Below are 16,908 nucleotides of genomic sequence, written 5' to 3'. Positions count from 1 at the left end.
AATGACTGGTGTGTTCAGTAACACTTTATATTATGGTATCAATAATAAATTATTGGTAAATAGTTTATAAAATAGTTTGTTTCCATTAAAATAAGCATTGGTTCAACTGCAGAAATATCTTCAATAACACAGAACCACAGGACGAAAACTGACATCTCAGACATACTGAGTGCAATTAAATTAAAGTGCAATTAAGGTGTCTTTAATTTCAAACCATTCTTGTAAGCCGATTCAGGGTGCTTTCCCTTAAACATAAAAAATGACAATTGTACAAATTGGACTACAATTACTATAGCTTTTTTTGGTATGGAAAAAGCTTCTTAAATAATAAACTTAAAAGATAGAGGCTTCCCCAAATATCTATACTAATACATACGCAGATTGTGCATATGCAAGTCCTTATTCAGCAATTGGACTTATTGCAGACTGGCCCCTGACTCTGCTTATGTCAGGCATATCAGTTATTAACGGGAAAACAAATATATATATATATTAGTGAATGGACTAGTTACTGCTGCTTCACAATCAGCAAGATGTAAAACTGATCAGCAGATAAGGTTGAAGGTGCGGCCACCTTGTGTAAAAGGTGCTCTCTAACTAAGAACTACTTTGTTTAGCTGTTGATTTTAAAAGTTGAATTAAAAGTTCTTTGGAGGGTTAATGTGAGTTGAAGGGCGATCTGAAGTGAAAGGAATTTTAAGTGCATATAGACCCCAAGTGTACTGCTCAAGAACGGGTATTTAAACAGTCCCGCTTACCTACAAACTCAATTTCCCTGCCCAGTCTTTTTTCTAGGTCCACACCGTGGGGCTTTGAACAGAAGCAGCAAAGACAGCCAGTTTGGACTTTTTAAAATAAGGGAAAAGTATGCTCAATGATATGTGCAGTTCTTAACTACAATATCTTCTGTAGTTGTATGCAGATTAGTTAATTTCTTACTAAAATTTCAATAAGAGAGGCAATATACGTTGTGGCTTGTAATAGGTAGCTATTTCTTAATACTGATATACAATCCACAGTATGCTGTTTGTTTGTTGCTGGTGTTGTTTAAACGTAAACCATTCCTCACGTGCAGTTTGTCTTTTATCTTGATCTTATCAAACACATTCTCATTCACATTTTATATTAATCACAAACTTGATTTGTTGATTTAATGTTTGTGGAGTAACTTGTGATGACTTGGTGAAATGTACTATGCCCAATAAAAATTGATTGATTGATCATGATGTCAAAATGTATTGTTAAAAACAAGTAATAGCAGGGGAAAAGTTAAAAAAGTTTTCCTGCAGTACTTTAATTGTACCACTAGATGACACTCTTATAATTTCTAGTGGGAAAGGGTTAGGGCTTTTTATTGTAATATAAGTAATTGAAGTACCTCAGCTATGTGTGTGTGAAACACTATTAAACAGTGAGGTTGTTGAAGTGCCATGTTATTAACTAGTTGATCAAGTTAATTTCATTCTGAAATTGTAAAAATGTTATTCTTCTTAGTACCACCAGCACCTCTTATTTTCCAGACCATATTTCTAATGAGGTTATATGCCTGTCAACCACAAGATGAAAAAACTGTATTAGCTATGTAGTGGTTTCAGTAAATCTCAGGATACACTGATGAAGAAGTAACAAGTTTATTATACAAAACATAAATACAGGTTAACCTGGCACTCTCCTCTCACATTGAAGTGAAGAAAAGAACTAGAGATGTGAGCTGGAAGAAGCCCTTTTGTATCTTTGACAAACAATAGGTTACAGCAAATCCAGCTCAATCCAGCTGTATGAGTTCAATTTACCCCATGCATACTGATAGTTGTTGATCAGGTATTCAAAAGGCAATAGCTGTAGACCTATATATTCTAGAAACAGTGAGCCTTAAGGCAGAGGCAGAGTGACTTGGAGACAATTGTTTTGTATACAACCCAAGAAACGATTAACCTTGAGGGGGAGGCAGGGTAAAATTACTTTGGTAGATTTCTGTAGCATTCTTGCATGAAAAGTAATAATTAAAGTAGTTCCCACGAAGGGGTCAATACAAACAAATGATTGCTTCATAGACAAAACTAAAAAACAATTAATACTATAACAACATGAAACAATAATATAGAAATAATATACAGAAAATAATTAAAGTAAATAATTTCCCCACTACAGCTACATATTAGCCTGATATCGAAGACTTGCAGTGGGCATATATATACAAAAAGTGTGATATTTCTCAATACAAAAGTCTGACTGAGACTGAGGGCCGGATTAAATCAAATCTTTGATCACCCGCTAATAGAAAACTGAACTCCGTTGCTCCGTCTACACTATATCTACACTAGTGTTCTTCTAATCATAAATGTAACCGCTATGATGTACAGGTTTGTAGTTTCCTATTAGCGGGTGGGTCAAAGTTTTGATTTAATCTGGCCCTGAGTTAGACTGACACACACTCAAGATTGTGTTTATGATGATTTCCTTGTCTAAGAATTATAGTCCTGTAAGAAAAAATATCTTGGGTTAAAGATACAATACGATGCTTTATTCAAAACCAAAGCAAATATACAGATAACGATAGTTCATTTATGAAACTTATTGTATATTATATATTATTTAACAAACTGCCATAACATATTTATAGAAGAATTTACATATATGAACACAACAACCTCATTCAATTTGGATAACACGCGGTTTGAAAAGTCAAAACCTTACTAACAAACGTTTATTCAGTGCAATTATATTAGTTTTCTGCCTCTCAATGAGTAAACAATACATCTGAAGGATTTTTGTCTCCCTCTATTTCCCAGTTGTTGTTTTTTTGACTCCTTCCCATTTTGTTCCTTCCCATTTCAGAAATCTGAAGCATCAGAGTATTACTTTTCCATAGTCCTGTTGTGTTTGATTGCCATAGGCAAACAGATTATGTTCTGAACGACTCGTACATGTGATATGTTGAAAAGTCTGTGCATACAAACACGCCAAGTGACTTATTTGCATTCAATTGATGAAAGAGAAGTCCAGTCATGTGAAAAAGGAACTTGTGTTCTTTTATCCATTACCATCCCAGGTAATTTCTTCTTAATTTATTGTTAAATAATCAGATTTAAATAATCCTCAGTGTTACAGAGGGCACGTAGTGATTCCAAGCTCATTTATTCTTCATGAAGGCGGCCATCAGATCAATAGGAAGGGGGAATATGATGGTGGAGTTCTTCTCAGAGGCGATCTCTGACAGGGTCTGCAGGTACCGGAGCTGCAGGGCAGAAGGCGACTCGGACATGACGATGGCAGCTTCTTTCAGAGCCCGAGAGGCATTCATCTCCCCCTCTGCTGCGATCACCTGGAACGAGTCAGGCCTCGAGTTTAATGCTATACTCCAGATACACAGATGTTACATACAGGTGGGAATACACAAGCTCAAGGAAACAAGACCTCAAAAGCAAACACGTAGAGGTTAGATTCACCCTACTGCCCTTTATCTCCTACAAATAATGATTCTTCCCAAACCATTCCCAAATAAGGTTCTCAAAAATCCAGACAGGACAAAGTGGAATGCACATTCTTTAAAAAAAGACACTTCTTTACTTAGAGTTGTGGAATCTGGAACAAGTTCCCCTGCCATTTAATTGAAAAAGTATATTTTTCCTGTAGTGTTTTGAGTGATTCGCATGGAACCATATGGGCTAGATGTGCTGATGGGCCAACAGCCTCTTCTCATTTGTATTCTATCCTGGAGAGAGACTGCTGGTACCCTGCTCATGGTTAACACTAAATAACAAAGACAAGATGTGTTAATGGTTTTCTTTATCACATTCTGTAGCTCAGCTTTTAATGATTAAGAAATAAAAAATGTCTGACCCAAAGAAGTCTCATTGAGTTGCACAGAGCTGGGAAGTTTGTGAGACCTCAAAATCAATGCAATGTTGTTTATACTTTTAATAATCTATTTTATATTTTAGAAATATATAATTTAAAGCCCTGCTAGGTGGCTCTTTAACCTCATCTTTGATCAGTTAAAACACCAAATGGGATTGATATCCTAGAGTTGGGAACTTCTGCATTTGTATGCACTTCAATGAACTGCTGAGACATAGCATTTGCACTAGACATATTGATTTGTTGATGGCTGGGTTTCCTTGCATGTTGAAAAAAAATATTGACAAGAAAACAGAACTCTGCCTAATCACTGACATTGACAACGGGTGGGGTGGCAATAGAAACACGTCTTATACTTATTTTTGTATTAAGGTTTAAGGTTCTCTTTTCAGTTGATCCAAAAAACCAGTTGGTGTGTACACACTAGGAGCTACTCTGGGAGCATCTGCACATGAAGAGCTACTGCAACGACAAACACACCATCTTACTTTGGCACGGGCTTCACGGGAGGCCTCTGCTTCGGCAGCCATGGCTCTCTGCAGAGATATCGGGAGCTTGACATCCTTCAGCTCCACTCTCTCCACCTTGATGCCCCACTCCTTTGATGCATCATATAGAACATGCTGGAAAGAAAAAGTGTCAAAGTGATGATTCTGACAGAAATCACTAGATCATTCCCTATGTGCATATATATATAGATTTGTGTGTGGAGATGTTGTACACACAAATATTACAAATACAAGCCAAACAATGTTATAAAAGGGGATTCCTAGTTAATTATATTAACAAACATTCATCTGTAATATGAACTACACTGAGTTGAAACTCGACACAGCACTACTGCCTTTTGCCTATGATCTATTGCCCATTATTGCACTATTGCCAATTTAAATCCAGTCCTCACCTCCATCTGGTCTGCCATCTCCTCCCGGTCAGTGAGGATTTCAGATAAGTTCTTGGTCCCCAGCATGTTCCTCAGTGTGGTCTGAGCCAGCATCTGAGTGGCCTGGTCTGCATTTTCCACCTTCGTGACAACCACGGTGGGACTGAAAATACAAAAAGTCCAGACTGCTCTAGTGTTACACTTGCCAGCATAACAGGACATTTTGGTGAAGTGGTAACATGTACAGGTGTGGTGTGAGGGATTAGAAGCCCCCTCCACCGTTACAATAAAATTACTTACACTCTAAAAAAACAACAAAAATACAAAATATTTCTCAAAGGAAAATGTATATAACTGGTTTACAAAGTCCAATGGGATGTGCGTTTCCTTTTCAACCAGGTTTCATATTTAATTTCCTCCGGGAAGATGTCGTCCCGAAGTCTCCCACATGTTTAAAACTGCATGTCCTGACAAGGGATAGGTCTGAATGATACCTCAGTGTTTTCTTCAAGGATGAGATCATATCGGCAGAGCAATGGTCTGCAATACAGGAAAACATTGATTAAAACAGGTATTAATGCTATTCTAAAATTCCTCATGCAAATAAAGTAAGGCACAAATACACAATGTAATATAGTGCTAGTAGGAGCACAAAATGGCCAAATGGAAAGCGCTACATTGCTCAGAAGTCCTGAGGGATGAATCAGCACTGGGGAGCACCTGACCTGCAGGGCTCCCATGTTTGGCCAGTGCCTGCATAAGCAGGATAGAGGCAAGCCCTAGTCGTTGGTGACTGGGAGCTGGAGAGTGAAAGACAGACAGGCAAACAAGCACGCACACACACACACACAATATGGGATCTGCTCCCTTATGATAGGTAGCAGTCCATCTCTTAATGCGGGACAGTGCCCTGTCTAAATGTAAAAAATATTATATTTGCACCACTGTTGCAGCAAGATTGTGTAACCTACGTGAAGAGTGGAAAGCATGCAATGCAGTGCAGTGCTTCTATAGTGCATGCACAGGCACAATATGAGGGAGTGGGGATTTCATTTTCACATACTTTAAAATGCATGATGAATCTGTGATTCTTTCTTTTTTTTTTCCTGGCAGAGGTGGAGGCAGGAGAGACCCAGTGCTGGGACGTTGGCAAGGATCAGACCTGGCTCTTCTGCCAGCAATACACTGAGAACATAAATGGCCTGAATGAATCATTGAAGGAGCTGGAAGAAGAGATAAAAATCTGAATTCTGGCCCAAACTGGGCCAGACTTGCTCCTGGGGCTGCCACAGAACTGACCTCATCCTGTCCACCATCAGGACTTAGAGGCTGGTGGCATTGCTGTGTCAGGACTATAAGATCCTGCTCAAACCCTGCAGACACTTGCACAGATTCTGTCCAAGGCTCTGGCTAAGTGTTTCAGGGAGATCATGCCGTTGGCAGTGCCCGCAGACCAGTCTTAATGCAGGTCTACCTCGGATAATGTCTTTTTGATTTGGGATATAGTGGCTGCTTCTAAACTCTTCGATTTGGTGCTGTGGAATAGTTTTCCCAGGCTCTTACACAGCGCTGTTGGCCCCAGGATCCTGTTTTTCACCCCTGTGTATCTGTCTCTCTTGCCCCCATCCCCTCGGGGAGAAAGGGAAACCTACTACCTATCCCCCACTACTAGTCTACTAAGCCTAATATCTACTACACCATTTTTATTTTATTTTATACAATTGAGTCTTGTTATTGGTATCACACAGCATTGTGTGTTCTTATTGTACCATTTTAGTGTTGTTTTATTGTTAGCATTGAATTTGCACATGACCATGGTTTTTATTGTTTTGTTTTTGCAGGGCTTTATTGGGATGAGAGTGGTGTTTATTGAGTGTTTTAGGGTGTGTGATATTTATATGTATATTATGGATTGTGGGTTGTTGTTGTTTTTAGAGTGGGTGCTGGTTTTGTTTTGTGTGTGGGGGGGATTTGGTACAGTTTTAGTGGGGTTAATGGTTTTAGGGAAGGAAAGGAAATTCTGATGTTTGTTTTTCTGTGCAAAACAGCTACATATAGTTTTCTTATTTGTTCCTTTTTTATTCTGTTAGTAGTAAATAAGGATTTTATTTAAGACCAGGATAAACAGTTTTTTTTTAAAATCTCGCTATGTCTGAAAGCCATTCTGTAATAACTTACTAATCTTCTCAACAAACAAACACAACAAATGTGGAAATGTTTTATACCTATGCCAAACTCGGGCTTGCGGGGTTGAGAAATTGTCCTGGTGCCCCGGATCCCCGGGTTGGAAACACTGTTTGGCATGGACTTTATTAGGTGTTCAAATTACAGACTGGTGCACATTTGTCAGCAGTTATACAGTTATACTAATATTAGTATATTGGGGGGGGCGCCTTAAGACAGCACTTGTCCCCTGGCCAAGTTGGAGTACTGTACTGTCCAGAGCGACAAATATAAAACCTAAACTTTTAAAACTGAAACTAAACTTTGTCGATCATTTCAAAGAGGATTTAAAAAGTAGAAATAATAGTGTTCTAAAATACCTGTTACTCTTTTCTAGTGCTGTGAGTTTGAATCTGATTACTCTTAGCTTGTATCTGGGCCCAATCACATTTCCAGTGGAGAACTTCACAGAGATCTTCTGAATATTCTCCAGGTCCTCATCAAACTGGGCGAGCAAGTGGGACTCTGTGTACTGTTCAAATTTGGTTGCTTTACTGAAAAACAAACAAATACAATTGATGCACAACAATGTTTACATTTAGGTTTAGTGTATTTGAGTATACGTTGAGTGTTGACAATTTAAAATGAACACATAATTACTTCAGCTCTCGCCGACACTAAATATTATGCTGCAAACAACTTTCACAGTCGAATACTTGTTACTGGATTGTACTGGGACATGATTATAAGCACAAGTCCTTTCCAGTTTAATCATTCCTCCTGGGAAACACGAAAACTGATATTTTATGCTCATCTACATTGAATCAATCAAATTGAATGTATAATTGTATAATGTATAACTCCTTTTTCACAGTTCACAGTCTGATATCGATGGTAATGCATCAAGGGTTTCCATGGCAAAATAGAGCCCTTTTGTTACCCAGACTGAGTCCCAAAGTGCTCTCTTACTCCCTTGTTACCTTCCCTTGCTGGGTGAATGTACTATGATCGCCATTTTAATGGGTGTCCCAATTCCTTAGTGCTGAAGTCCCAGAATTCCTTGTGAAATGTGGAGAACAGGCAGACACACAAATTGTAGATATGGTTAGGTTGTTTAACAAACCAATTATTTGTAAAATGTATATTGTATGGAGTTGAACAGCTAATAAAATGTATCTAATCTATTATTTCCATATATGCATTTCAGTACCTATTCATAACTATGTATTTACAGTGTCTGTCAAAAGTATTCACCCCCCTTGGACTTTTCCACATATCACTGTGTTATCACAACATGAAATCAGAATGGATTTAATCAGGAGTTTTTGTCAAAGTGTAAAATATGATCTGCAAATTATTATTATTTGTATTTATGTATGTAATGTATTGATTTATTAGCAGTATAAATAAGTACAAAACTGGAAAAAATGCTTTCAGTGGATTCATTAATAAAGCAGCTATCTAATTACATGATATACAGTAAGTGATATATTATTTTATGAAAAACAGGGACAGAGGTATAAACTGTAACATTTATCCAGCTGTGTGCAGCAAACTGCCCTGTTCATGGAGGAAAACAAATGCCACAAAGCTGGGGTGGGATTGAGTGTTAAAGGGTATCCCGTTGAGTGCTTTTTACTCCTTCCTGTACCCTACTCCCTCGCTGAAGTGTACACGTACCAAAGGGAGTAGGGGGCGAGGTTATAGTTTAATATGCAGCACCACTGTGCGAGTAGCTGGGATTAAGCAAGACAAGAAAAGAATAGTGACAGAGAATGGTGAATATTTGTACTCAACTAGTTGCTTAATATCATGATTTAAATGGACAGCTATTTCAATAACCTCAGACAATGTATTGTAACGACCCAGGGGTTCTGGCTGCAACAGGGACTCAAACCCTAGTCTCCTGCACCACAATGCAATGATCTTACCACATCTCTAAAGGGCCCAGACCTCTTAGCAAGGCTCAAGATCGCTACAGTATATTATCGCTGAATCACCAGTGGCACATTACACTTGTTTTGAAATTATTACCATTTGTAGTGTAGAATGGTTATGTAGGTATAATGGCTACACTGCAGGTTGTCAGCTTACATGACAGTATATTCTGTACCGCGTTAATATTTAAAATACAACTGTTTGATCAGCCCTATTGTATTAAGACTATATACGTGAAATTCAGCAAACATTTCAGAACAGGAGGTATGCACAACATCTTCACACAAAGGTCAAGTGTTTAGTGCAGGGTATATTCTTTTACCAGAACAACAAATTCTTATCATGCTGGATGTAACTGTTCAGAAAATGTTATTTGATTAATAATGATAATTATAATAACATCTGTAGGCTAATAATTGTGCCAGTTCCATTTTCTTTAGTAGTTTAGATGCCTGCAAGAATCAATTGCGTTCAACTACTGTCAGGTATTGGGAACACAGCCAGCTGGATTCTGGCACAGTGGGAGCAGAAATGGTGCTGAATAAAGATCACATGATTTTCTTTTAGCAGAAACTTATTTCCAGTAGTATTGTGATGAACAAATAAATTGGTACAATTAATAATATCCCTAAGTGCGAAACACAATTGAACACAAAATAAATACATTCAGAATGTAAAGATCTTCTGAATGTGACCATTTGCTTTCACTTTTATTATAGTCAAGTCATCCATTGAAATTAATCATAAACCATTAAAAATATGGTTATTTAATATGACAGAGTTTCTGTTTTGTGATCTCGGGTATCCAAAGGCATTATCAAAAAGAGAAACTGATGTAAATAAATATAAATCAAGCATAGTCTAAAAATGACTATAGATATTAAATGTACATATTAATTCAGCAGACTGACACTAAAAACATTAAAAAAAACAAAGCTAAAAGTAAAACAGTCTTGGTTCAAATAAATTCAAATAAGTATCAGAACTTACTGGTCTATTTTGGCTTCTGTGACATTTCTACCACTGAACAATTTTATTGTAACAAAACCCCATCGTGTGTTCTGGTTCCAAGTGACAATATCCACAAGGTAACTATGTCCTTAAGAGAAATAAAAAATAAAAAATAAATGAATGACCCTTAAAGACACAACACACACAAGTTATTTATTGGTAATAACACATTTGGTATAAATGTGTTTTTAGTTTGCCATTTGAAGCTCATACTTTTCCTAAAACTTAAAATATTTCATATATATTCAATTGAATTTAAGTTAGAAGACTGGGGAGATCAAACATAACCATAAATAGCCTTGGTGTAAGGGACTGAGCAGAATATCAGAAGCAAATTTGTGTTTTATGATCGCTTCAACTGCACCTTTGGCTCCCAGATTAATATACAGTGCAACCAGAAAGTAAGGCTGTGAATACTTATGTACATGTGCTTTTGTTGTTTTTTATTTTTATTAAATTTGCAAAGATTTCAAACAAACTTCTTTCACATTGTCATTATGGGGTATTGTTTGTAGAATTTTGAGGAAAATAATTAATTTAATCCATTTTGGAATAAGGCTGTAACATAACAAAATGTGGAAAAAGTGAAGCGCTGTGAATACTTTCCGGATACACTGTACATAATTATCAGGAGAACACTTTTTTTTCTTAAGATATTTCTTATTTTTGAATCCCCCTTTATTTAGGCATAGACCAAATCAAAACTTTGAGTTTCCCACAAATTGCAAAGTACAACCTTGCACCCTATTGTGTTTGTATTTATATATAGTACAATGCAGCTTCTGTGCAATAAATTAAACAGTTGTAGGGAATAAGTATGTAATTTGCGATTTGTGTGTGGAACAAAGTTTTGAGTTTAACAATTTCATATGACACAGGATTTCCAGTGCTTTCACTAGTACACTAAAGTATATTATATAGAAAAGTTTTTACCACTGCACTGTTTGCTGGCATAGAATTGTCTATTTAAACAGTTTTCTTGGTTATTTGGAACTAGGTTACCATCTGGCCTAATAATCCTGCAACACTTTTATACAGGACAGGTTTTTAAGATAATTTGAAAGAAATAAGCATGTACATTGAACTCTAAACACTTTGAACTGAATTATTGTTTGGCAGGATTTCAATACAATAGTATATTCAAATGTCCATAGATTTTCTACACAAAACGTTATATTGAGACTTAGAATTCTGGTTTGGGCTGTTTGTCTATCTATCTGTTTATCTACCTACATATCCATCTGTCTCCATCTCTCTCTCTCTTCCTGCTCAGTTTAAATGCATTTACAGTCCTTACTTACTGCAATATGGTGGTTCTGGTGTGGTAGAAAAATATGTTTTTGTCTGTCCAAGTCGTAAAAGAACATCTTTCCACATGTTGATATAATAACCTGTGTATGGCAAACATATATATATAAAGTAAAAAACCTTTGGTACATTGGTGATGTTACTTATGAAACTTCAGTTAATTTAATTTTGATAGTTTTTTTTACATAACAAATAAAAAAATAAAAAAAACTTTTAGCACAGCATGGATGTAAAACTGCCACAAAAGAGAGCATTAGAAATATACTGCAAGTTAGAAATTCCTATGCCCTATACACAACATTTTCCTGAATTATCAGATGTGAATGGATTGAAATAATTCAGTAGCTGTTTGTTCTGCCGCAACTTTTAGAAGTAAGCATAAACAATAGCATCTACTAGCCTTTTTATTAAAGTGTACAGATTTACAAAGTAAATCTTACCGAATAATGGGCAGGGCGCTGGCTTAAAAGCTTCACATCCAACACATTTGCCATCCAGGAAATCTTGATATGACGCACACGGATAGGCTGTGATGTTACAGGTCTTATTTAATGAGCAGAGATACAGGAACACTGATCTCTGATGGTCACAAATAAAGTATCTTTTACCTGAAACAGAAAAAAATTGTAAATAAGGTGTTAGTAATTATGTTAAAAACATAACAAAGTGTTGATTCAGTTTTCCACAGGTGACTTTAAAGGACAACTATCGCAGTTCACAATGTATTGTTTTTATGTTCTTGTGTGTTGGTAGAAGTAAAGTATTTGATTTTTCTGTTTAATTCTATCATCTTAGCAGCTATTAACTCTGAAAGCTATACCCCTCACCAAAACCATGGAGGAGGTTTAAAGCCCACATAGGTGCTGCTTTTGGGTTTCAGGATGTGACGTTTAATTTCTTACCAGATAGCCAACATATGGGATTTGTCTTCCACATGGCAACTCCAGTAATAATTGCGTTCAGTGATGTTCAAGGTTGTATAATCCTTGAGAATGGTCACACTTGGGGAGCATAGCAAGGCATTGATTTAAGTGTGTGTTCTGCTGCATAAGGCAAAACAACGTGCATAGATGCTCCCTATTTCGTTATACAGTGACTAGATCATTACACTATACGTATTCATCAAATTTATATTTTCAGAATTCTTTGGACACTGATTCATCCCAGAGAATACTGTAAAGATTCAAGTTGTTTGATTTTGGACTGCGACTTCACGGAAATCAATGTGAGTCATGTTGCTTTTAATTAGTTGTTAATTTCACATATGAAATCCACAACTATGAGTGCGTGGACAAATGCTAGTGGTTGGGAATACATTTCTTGTGTTCTGATTGTATCAGAATCAATATGTGCAATGCCCCATGCTGCTGCAATGACACATGGAAAACTCACCAGAGAAAATGGTTTTGGGACAGCCTGGCTGATCTGCTCCACCATTAGCATAGAAATCGATGTGTCCCAGTGGAGCTCTGAACCCTAGGGCTAAATCAAACAAAGCATTGCACCATCAGGACCCACAGAGAGAGAGCAGGAATGATTGCAACTCTGCTTTTAACTCTCAGGCATTATTATTATTTATTAATTGGCAGAAGATACATTTTCTTTAAAAAAATAGAAGGAATTAATCCATAATATATAATGTAGACCTGTTTTAAGAAAAGTTCAATTTCTATTTTAAAAACATATTTATTTACTTTTTACGAAGCTATTGTTAGAGGAAAGGTGGAGAATCAATATTTGATCTTGGAAGGCAACATAAAACTAAACTAAAGTAAAAATAATACAGTGTGTTTTGGAAAGGATAGAGGTTTATACCCACAACTGTCTTAAAAACAGACGCTGACAAAAACATGACCAATTAATAATAATAATAAAACAACTACTACTACTATTCACTTCTAAGCAGATGCCCCTTACCCAGGGAAATCTTTGTCATTGAACATAGACATTTCATGAAATACAATACAGTTAGAGCAAGAAAATACAACATACAATTTTAGTCCTAATTGCAGAGTACATCCAACTACATACAATGTCAGTAATATAAACAAAAGAGAGAAAATATGCATAATCAAATATGTGTATCCATTTGAATCAATCTCAAATAACTCAAATAACTATTTAAAAGCAGATTGTTCAAAACATTGGGCAATGCTGAATAACTACTACTTTGATAGAATTATACAATTCTGTAATGCAACAACAACAATGTGGTTGGGCTTTCTCTCCTTTTTTTGTACTGTGCAAATTATCATATTGTGCTTAATAGCATTTCTTGACACAATTCATTGTAATAGCAATTGTATTGCCAGTTTGGTTTAAAAAAAAAAAAAAAAAAAAATTAAATAAATATACATAAAATAAAACTGAAATGAAGACCAAAAGCTTAAGAAGGTCCGGTGATAGCTGCCTCCTGATTTGCCATTACAAACACAAGGAAATCCTACCAAGCAAGGTAGTGCAAGTTATAACATCATCCACTAACAAAAATGTGTTAGTTTTCATCTACAGAATAATAAAAAGCCATACCATCCATATCAGTATGTAGGACGTCAACAAACACAGCATCCGTAGGGTCCAGTCTTTCATCTGGGGATGTACCAGTGAAGGTTGGACCAGCTGGGTCAAGCCCTGCATAAGAGCACAGAAGTGTTTTTTGTTTTGTTTATAAGTAGATTGTTTGTATTATATAAAAGCATATATAGATATGATATTATTTTGCTCACATTTATAAAATGCATAAAGTTGACCCTGGCTAATAACTAAGCCTGGCTAACAAAATAAAAGGCAGCAGACTTGTACTTTATTTTGACAATATACCCCCTGAGGGAAATAGTTATTGCCTTCTATATTACGTGCTGAATTAACTCTGGGTCACACAAGGAGTGTATCAAGTGTACTGAGCTATATTAAGGGAAATGAAGCAGCACTACATTCTTCGACTGTTCAACGATTAGCAAGGCACACATCTAAATCCAAATCCTTTTAGTTTTCATACATTCTACCTCCTCACCCAACAGAACATCTTCTGTAGCTCTTGTAACAGATTAAAACCACTTATCATTAAGTAAGATACACTAATTAATGAAACAGCACTTGATTGTACCTGCTTGCTAATCAGGCAAAATAATTCAGCTTTGAAAGGGAGAGTCCCATGGTTATAGTTCTGTTTTACTTTTTACTTTTGAAGCCCACACACCCATGCTCCACCAGATGATTTTTCACTATGCCTAAACCATTGAAAATTAAGGAATAATTGAATTTGTTTGCTTCAATACACAAGCACTTGCATCAATACACTCAGAAAAAGGATTTATATGAAATTACAATTTATATATTTTTATAATGCATGTTTTTTTCTTTAATCTTACCAGTTATCCTTCCAATTTTCCCATTCAACATGCTCCCAACAAATCCAGACAAATGAGCTCCAAGGCTGACTCCAATCATGTGGATGGAGTGTAGAGAAGCACCTCCATCCTGAATCAACAGACCAAGAAATAGAAAAAAAGGCTTTATTACCATTCTCAATTTTAATTCTGAGAAGCTCAGTTTGCTCTCCTCCAGTATACCAAGGATTCCGTCAAATTAAGTTTTGGTTTGCTTTGGTGTTCATGAACTCCCAAGTCAGACAGAAGCAGAAGAGCTTTTCATCTGGTAGAAATGGCATGTCTTATTTGCAAGAAAGCCAAGATACACGACTTGGTTTCCACTTCTCTTACCTGCATCTTTACAATGAACTCGGTCAGGTTTTCTGCTGCTTTCTTGGTGTTGGTGACGGCTGCAAAGTAGTTTAGAGTAGCAGCTCCCCGGTTCCAGTCCACAACGATCACATTCATATCCTCCACGGCGAGCAGAAGCTTGACAAGTTGGTTGATCCAAATTGGGGGGGCCCCAGTTGGCCTGTATCCATGCACAACGAATGTTGTCTTTCTTGACAAATCAAAGTTTTTAGCATTTGAAAAGTTCCCATGATCCTCAAATTTATTAAAAACAAAGATAAAATGTAACACTACACTAGTTATACAAAAAGGGGAAAACTAATTAAAATTCACTCAAGATCAACAAATCAAAGACAAATCACTTCTGTGACCAAATCAAAGAACATGGAATCGCATATGATAACACACAAATCATTAAACAAAATTACAAACACATTGATTACAATATCGGTTAGTAAGACGAAGGTGAGTCTCTCATTAGTATTATTAGTCGGACATCAAAATAACTATGCAGGTTAGTATTTATGTCAAATAACTTCTCGTTATATATATCAGTCTCATTTACGTTTGGGTGCCGAGAAAGATTCTATCATTTCTTGTTACCACAATTCTCCCTAATTGATTACTGTTCAATGATTAAGGATAGGCAGGGCCACCTATAATCTAGTGTCTATTAACATGTGTCAATTTCAGACTAAACTGTTAAACAGGAATGAGAAGATATATTTCTTGGCGTTGACAGATTTTATTTTTAAAATTGTCAAACAAAACAGTTTAATGCAGCACTCATTTATATTAAAGAAAATACTAAATGATATTACTCATTCTAAAGTTTATGACTCACAGAATAACATTTCTAATTGATTTCTCAAATGTCATGAATAATAAACTCCAACTGTTAAACTTATCTGAACTTCATCGCAGAGAGGCCTCTCTGCCTTCGGGATCATATAAAAGCACACGGCACGAGGTTCCACAGGGTGGGATGAGAGGTCCGTGTGGTTTGGAACAAAGGCAGTCCGGTTTGGCTTTGTCCAATAACTTCCTAAGTCGATGCCCCTGGAAGTTGGGGTTTCGCGAAAGTACAGTCTTTTCCAAACTGGTTTGAATGCTCCAAGGTTGTGCACAGGATTTTTCATTGCAAGCAGGGTTTTCCACTGTAGTTACGTGAAGACAAAGTCTTTGAGGAAAGCAGGGCCCTGTAATTTCCAAGGGTCAAGTTTCTTAAGACTCAATAGCTATTTAAATGACTGAACAGTTCTGTATTACAGTCGACTTAGTCAATTGTCCAGCTGTATGAACTCCACTGATCAGGTGGGCAATGGCGGGCAGGCGCAGTTTCTAAAGTTCTTTACTTAATAAAGTTATTTAAATAATTCTTTGTACGGCTCAATCTCCTTCTCCCAGTTAACGCTACTGTTGCCGGCAAAGACTTAGTTGGTTTCCGGGTTCCGGTTCTGGCAACAGAGCTACAAGTTGAGTTGTGGCAGCGAGTTACCAGTTCAGGCGAGAGAGAGAGAAAGTGCTGTGCGTTACCTTTTTATGCCCTTTTAGATCATAGGCGATTGGTTCTTGAGTGTGCGAGGTCGGAATCTGGTTTCAGCCCCCAGTCTTCTGTTGGAGGAGGCTAGATTTATGCCTGATGTCAATCCATGCCGTCTTTTGGAAATGCCAGTTGGCCTGGGTTCATAGCTCTGTTTCGGGATTTCGGCTCTCACCTGCTTCAAAGGGTTTTATTACCTCCATGCCATATTCCCCAGACAGCAGGCATTCCAAGCCATTTGGCCCATTCTAGGTGAGCCGACTCCCAAAACTATCACTTTGACGTAGAACAGTTCATGGTCCGATGAGCTCAGGAATTCTGGTAACTTTGGGGGAGAAGTCTTCTTTAGATCAGAGCTCCAGCTCAGGGCTAGAATGCTCTTATCACAATACACCCCCCCCACCCCCCTTAACGCTACAGCCCGTCATGAGCTCATAAGGAGAGAGCTGAGTCTGAAGTGATGGGGAGGCATGCAGTTT

The 16,908-nt window shown here is 37.0% G+C and overlaps 2 protein-coding genes across 2 annotated transcripts; both read right to left on the bottom strand.

Annotated features, from left to right (window-relative positions):
- Nucleotides 1-1,617: 1,617 nt before the first annotated feature.
- Nucleotides 1,618-4,966, bottom strand: LOC136746994 (stomatin). The gene is made up of 3 exons (XM_066699931.1): nucleotides 4,766-4,966; nucleotides 4,350-4,484; nucleotides 1,618-3,325 (listed from the first exon to the last, which is right to left on the bottom strand). The coding sequence occupies exons 1-3, from the start codon at nucleotides 4,964-4,966 to the stop codon at nucleotides 3,134-3,136; spliced, it is 528 nt and encodes a 175-aa protein (XP_066556028.1). The 3' UTR covers nucleotides 1,618-3,133.
- A 182-nt stretch (nucleotides 4,967-5,148) lies between these two features.
- Nucleotides 5,149-15,127, bottom strand: LOC136746993 (lipase member H). The gene is made up of 9 exons (XM_066699929.1): nucleotides 14,887-15,127; nucleotides 14,536-14,644; nucleotides 13,694-13,795; nucleotides 12,557-12,646; nucleotides 11,605-11,772; nucleotides 11,158-11,247; nucleotides 9,836-9,944; nucleotides 7,288-7,461; nucleotides 5,149-5,284 (listed from the first exon to the last, which is right to left on the bottom strand). The coding sequence occupies exons 1-9, from the start codon at nucleotides 15,001-15,003 to the stop codon at nucleotides 5,197-5,199; spliced, it is 1,047 nt and encodes a 348-aa protein (XP_066556026.1). The 5' UTR covers nucleotides 15,004-15,127; the 3' UTR covers nucleotides 5,149-5,196.
- Nucleotides 15,128-16,908: the final 1,781 nt, after the last annotated feature.

Source organism: Amia ocellicauda, chromosome 3 (genome assembly GCF_036373705.1).
Source record: "Amia ocellicauda isolate fAmiCal2 chromosome 3, fAmiCal2.hap1, whole genome shotgun sequence".
NCBI lineage: Eukaryota > Metazoa > Chordata > Actinopteri > Amiiformes > Amiidae > Amia > Amia ocellicauda.
This window is presented reverse-complemented; position numbering and strand designations above follow the sequence as displayed.

Bases quoted from the DNA above. Each gene is read 5' to 3' on its own strand.
- LOC136746993 (XM_066699929.1), bottom strand. From the start codon at position 15,003: ATGAATGTGATCGTTGTGGACTGGAACCGGGGAGCTGCTACTCTAAAC. The intron at 11,773-12,556 runs GTGAGTTTTCCA...TTTCTGTTTCAG, and splicing joins TCCCAAAACCATTTTCTCTG to GTAAAAGATACTTTATTTGT. The intron at 7,462-9,835 runs GTAAGTTCTGAT...TTTGTTTTTCAG, and splicing joins ACAGAAGCCAAAATAGACCA to TAAAGCAACCAAATTTGAAC.
- LOC136746994 (XM_066699931.1), bottom strand. From the start codon at position 4,966: ATGTCCTGTTATGCTGGCAAGTGTAACACTAGAGCAGTCTGGACTTTT. The intron at 4,485-4,765 runs GTGAGGACTGGA...TTTTCTTTCCAG, and splicing joins AGATGGCAGACCAGATGGAG to CATGTTCTATATGATGCATC. The intron at 3,326-4,349 runs GTAAGATGGTGT...GACTCGTTCCAG, and splicing joins CCCGTGAAGCCCGTGCCAAA to GTGATCGCAGCAGAGGGGGA.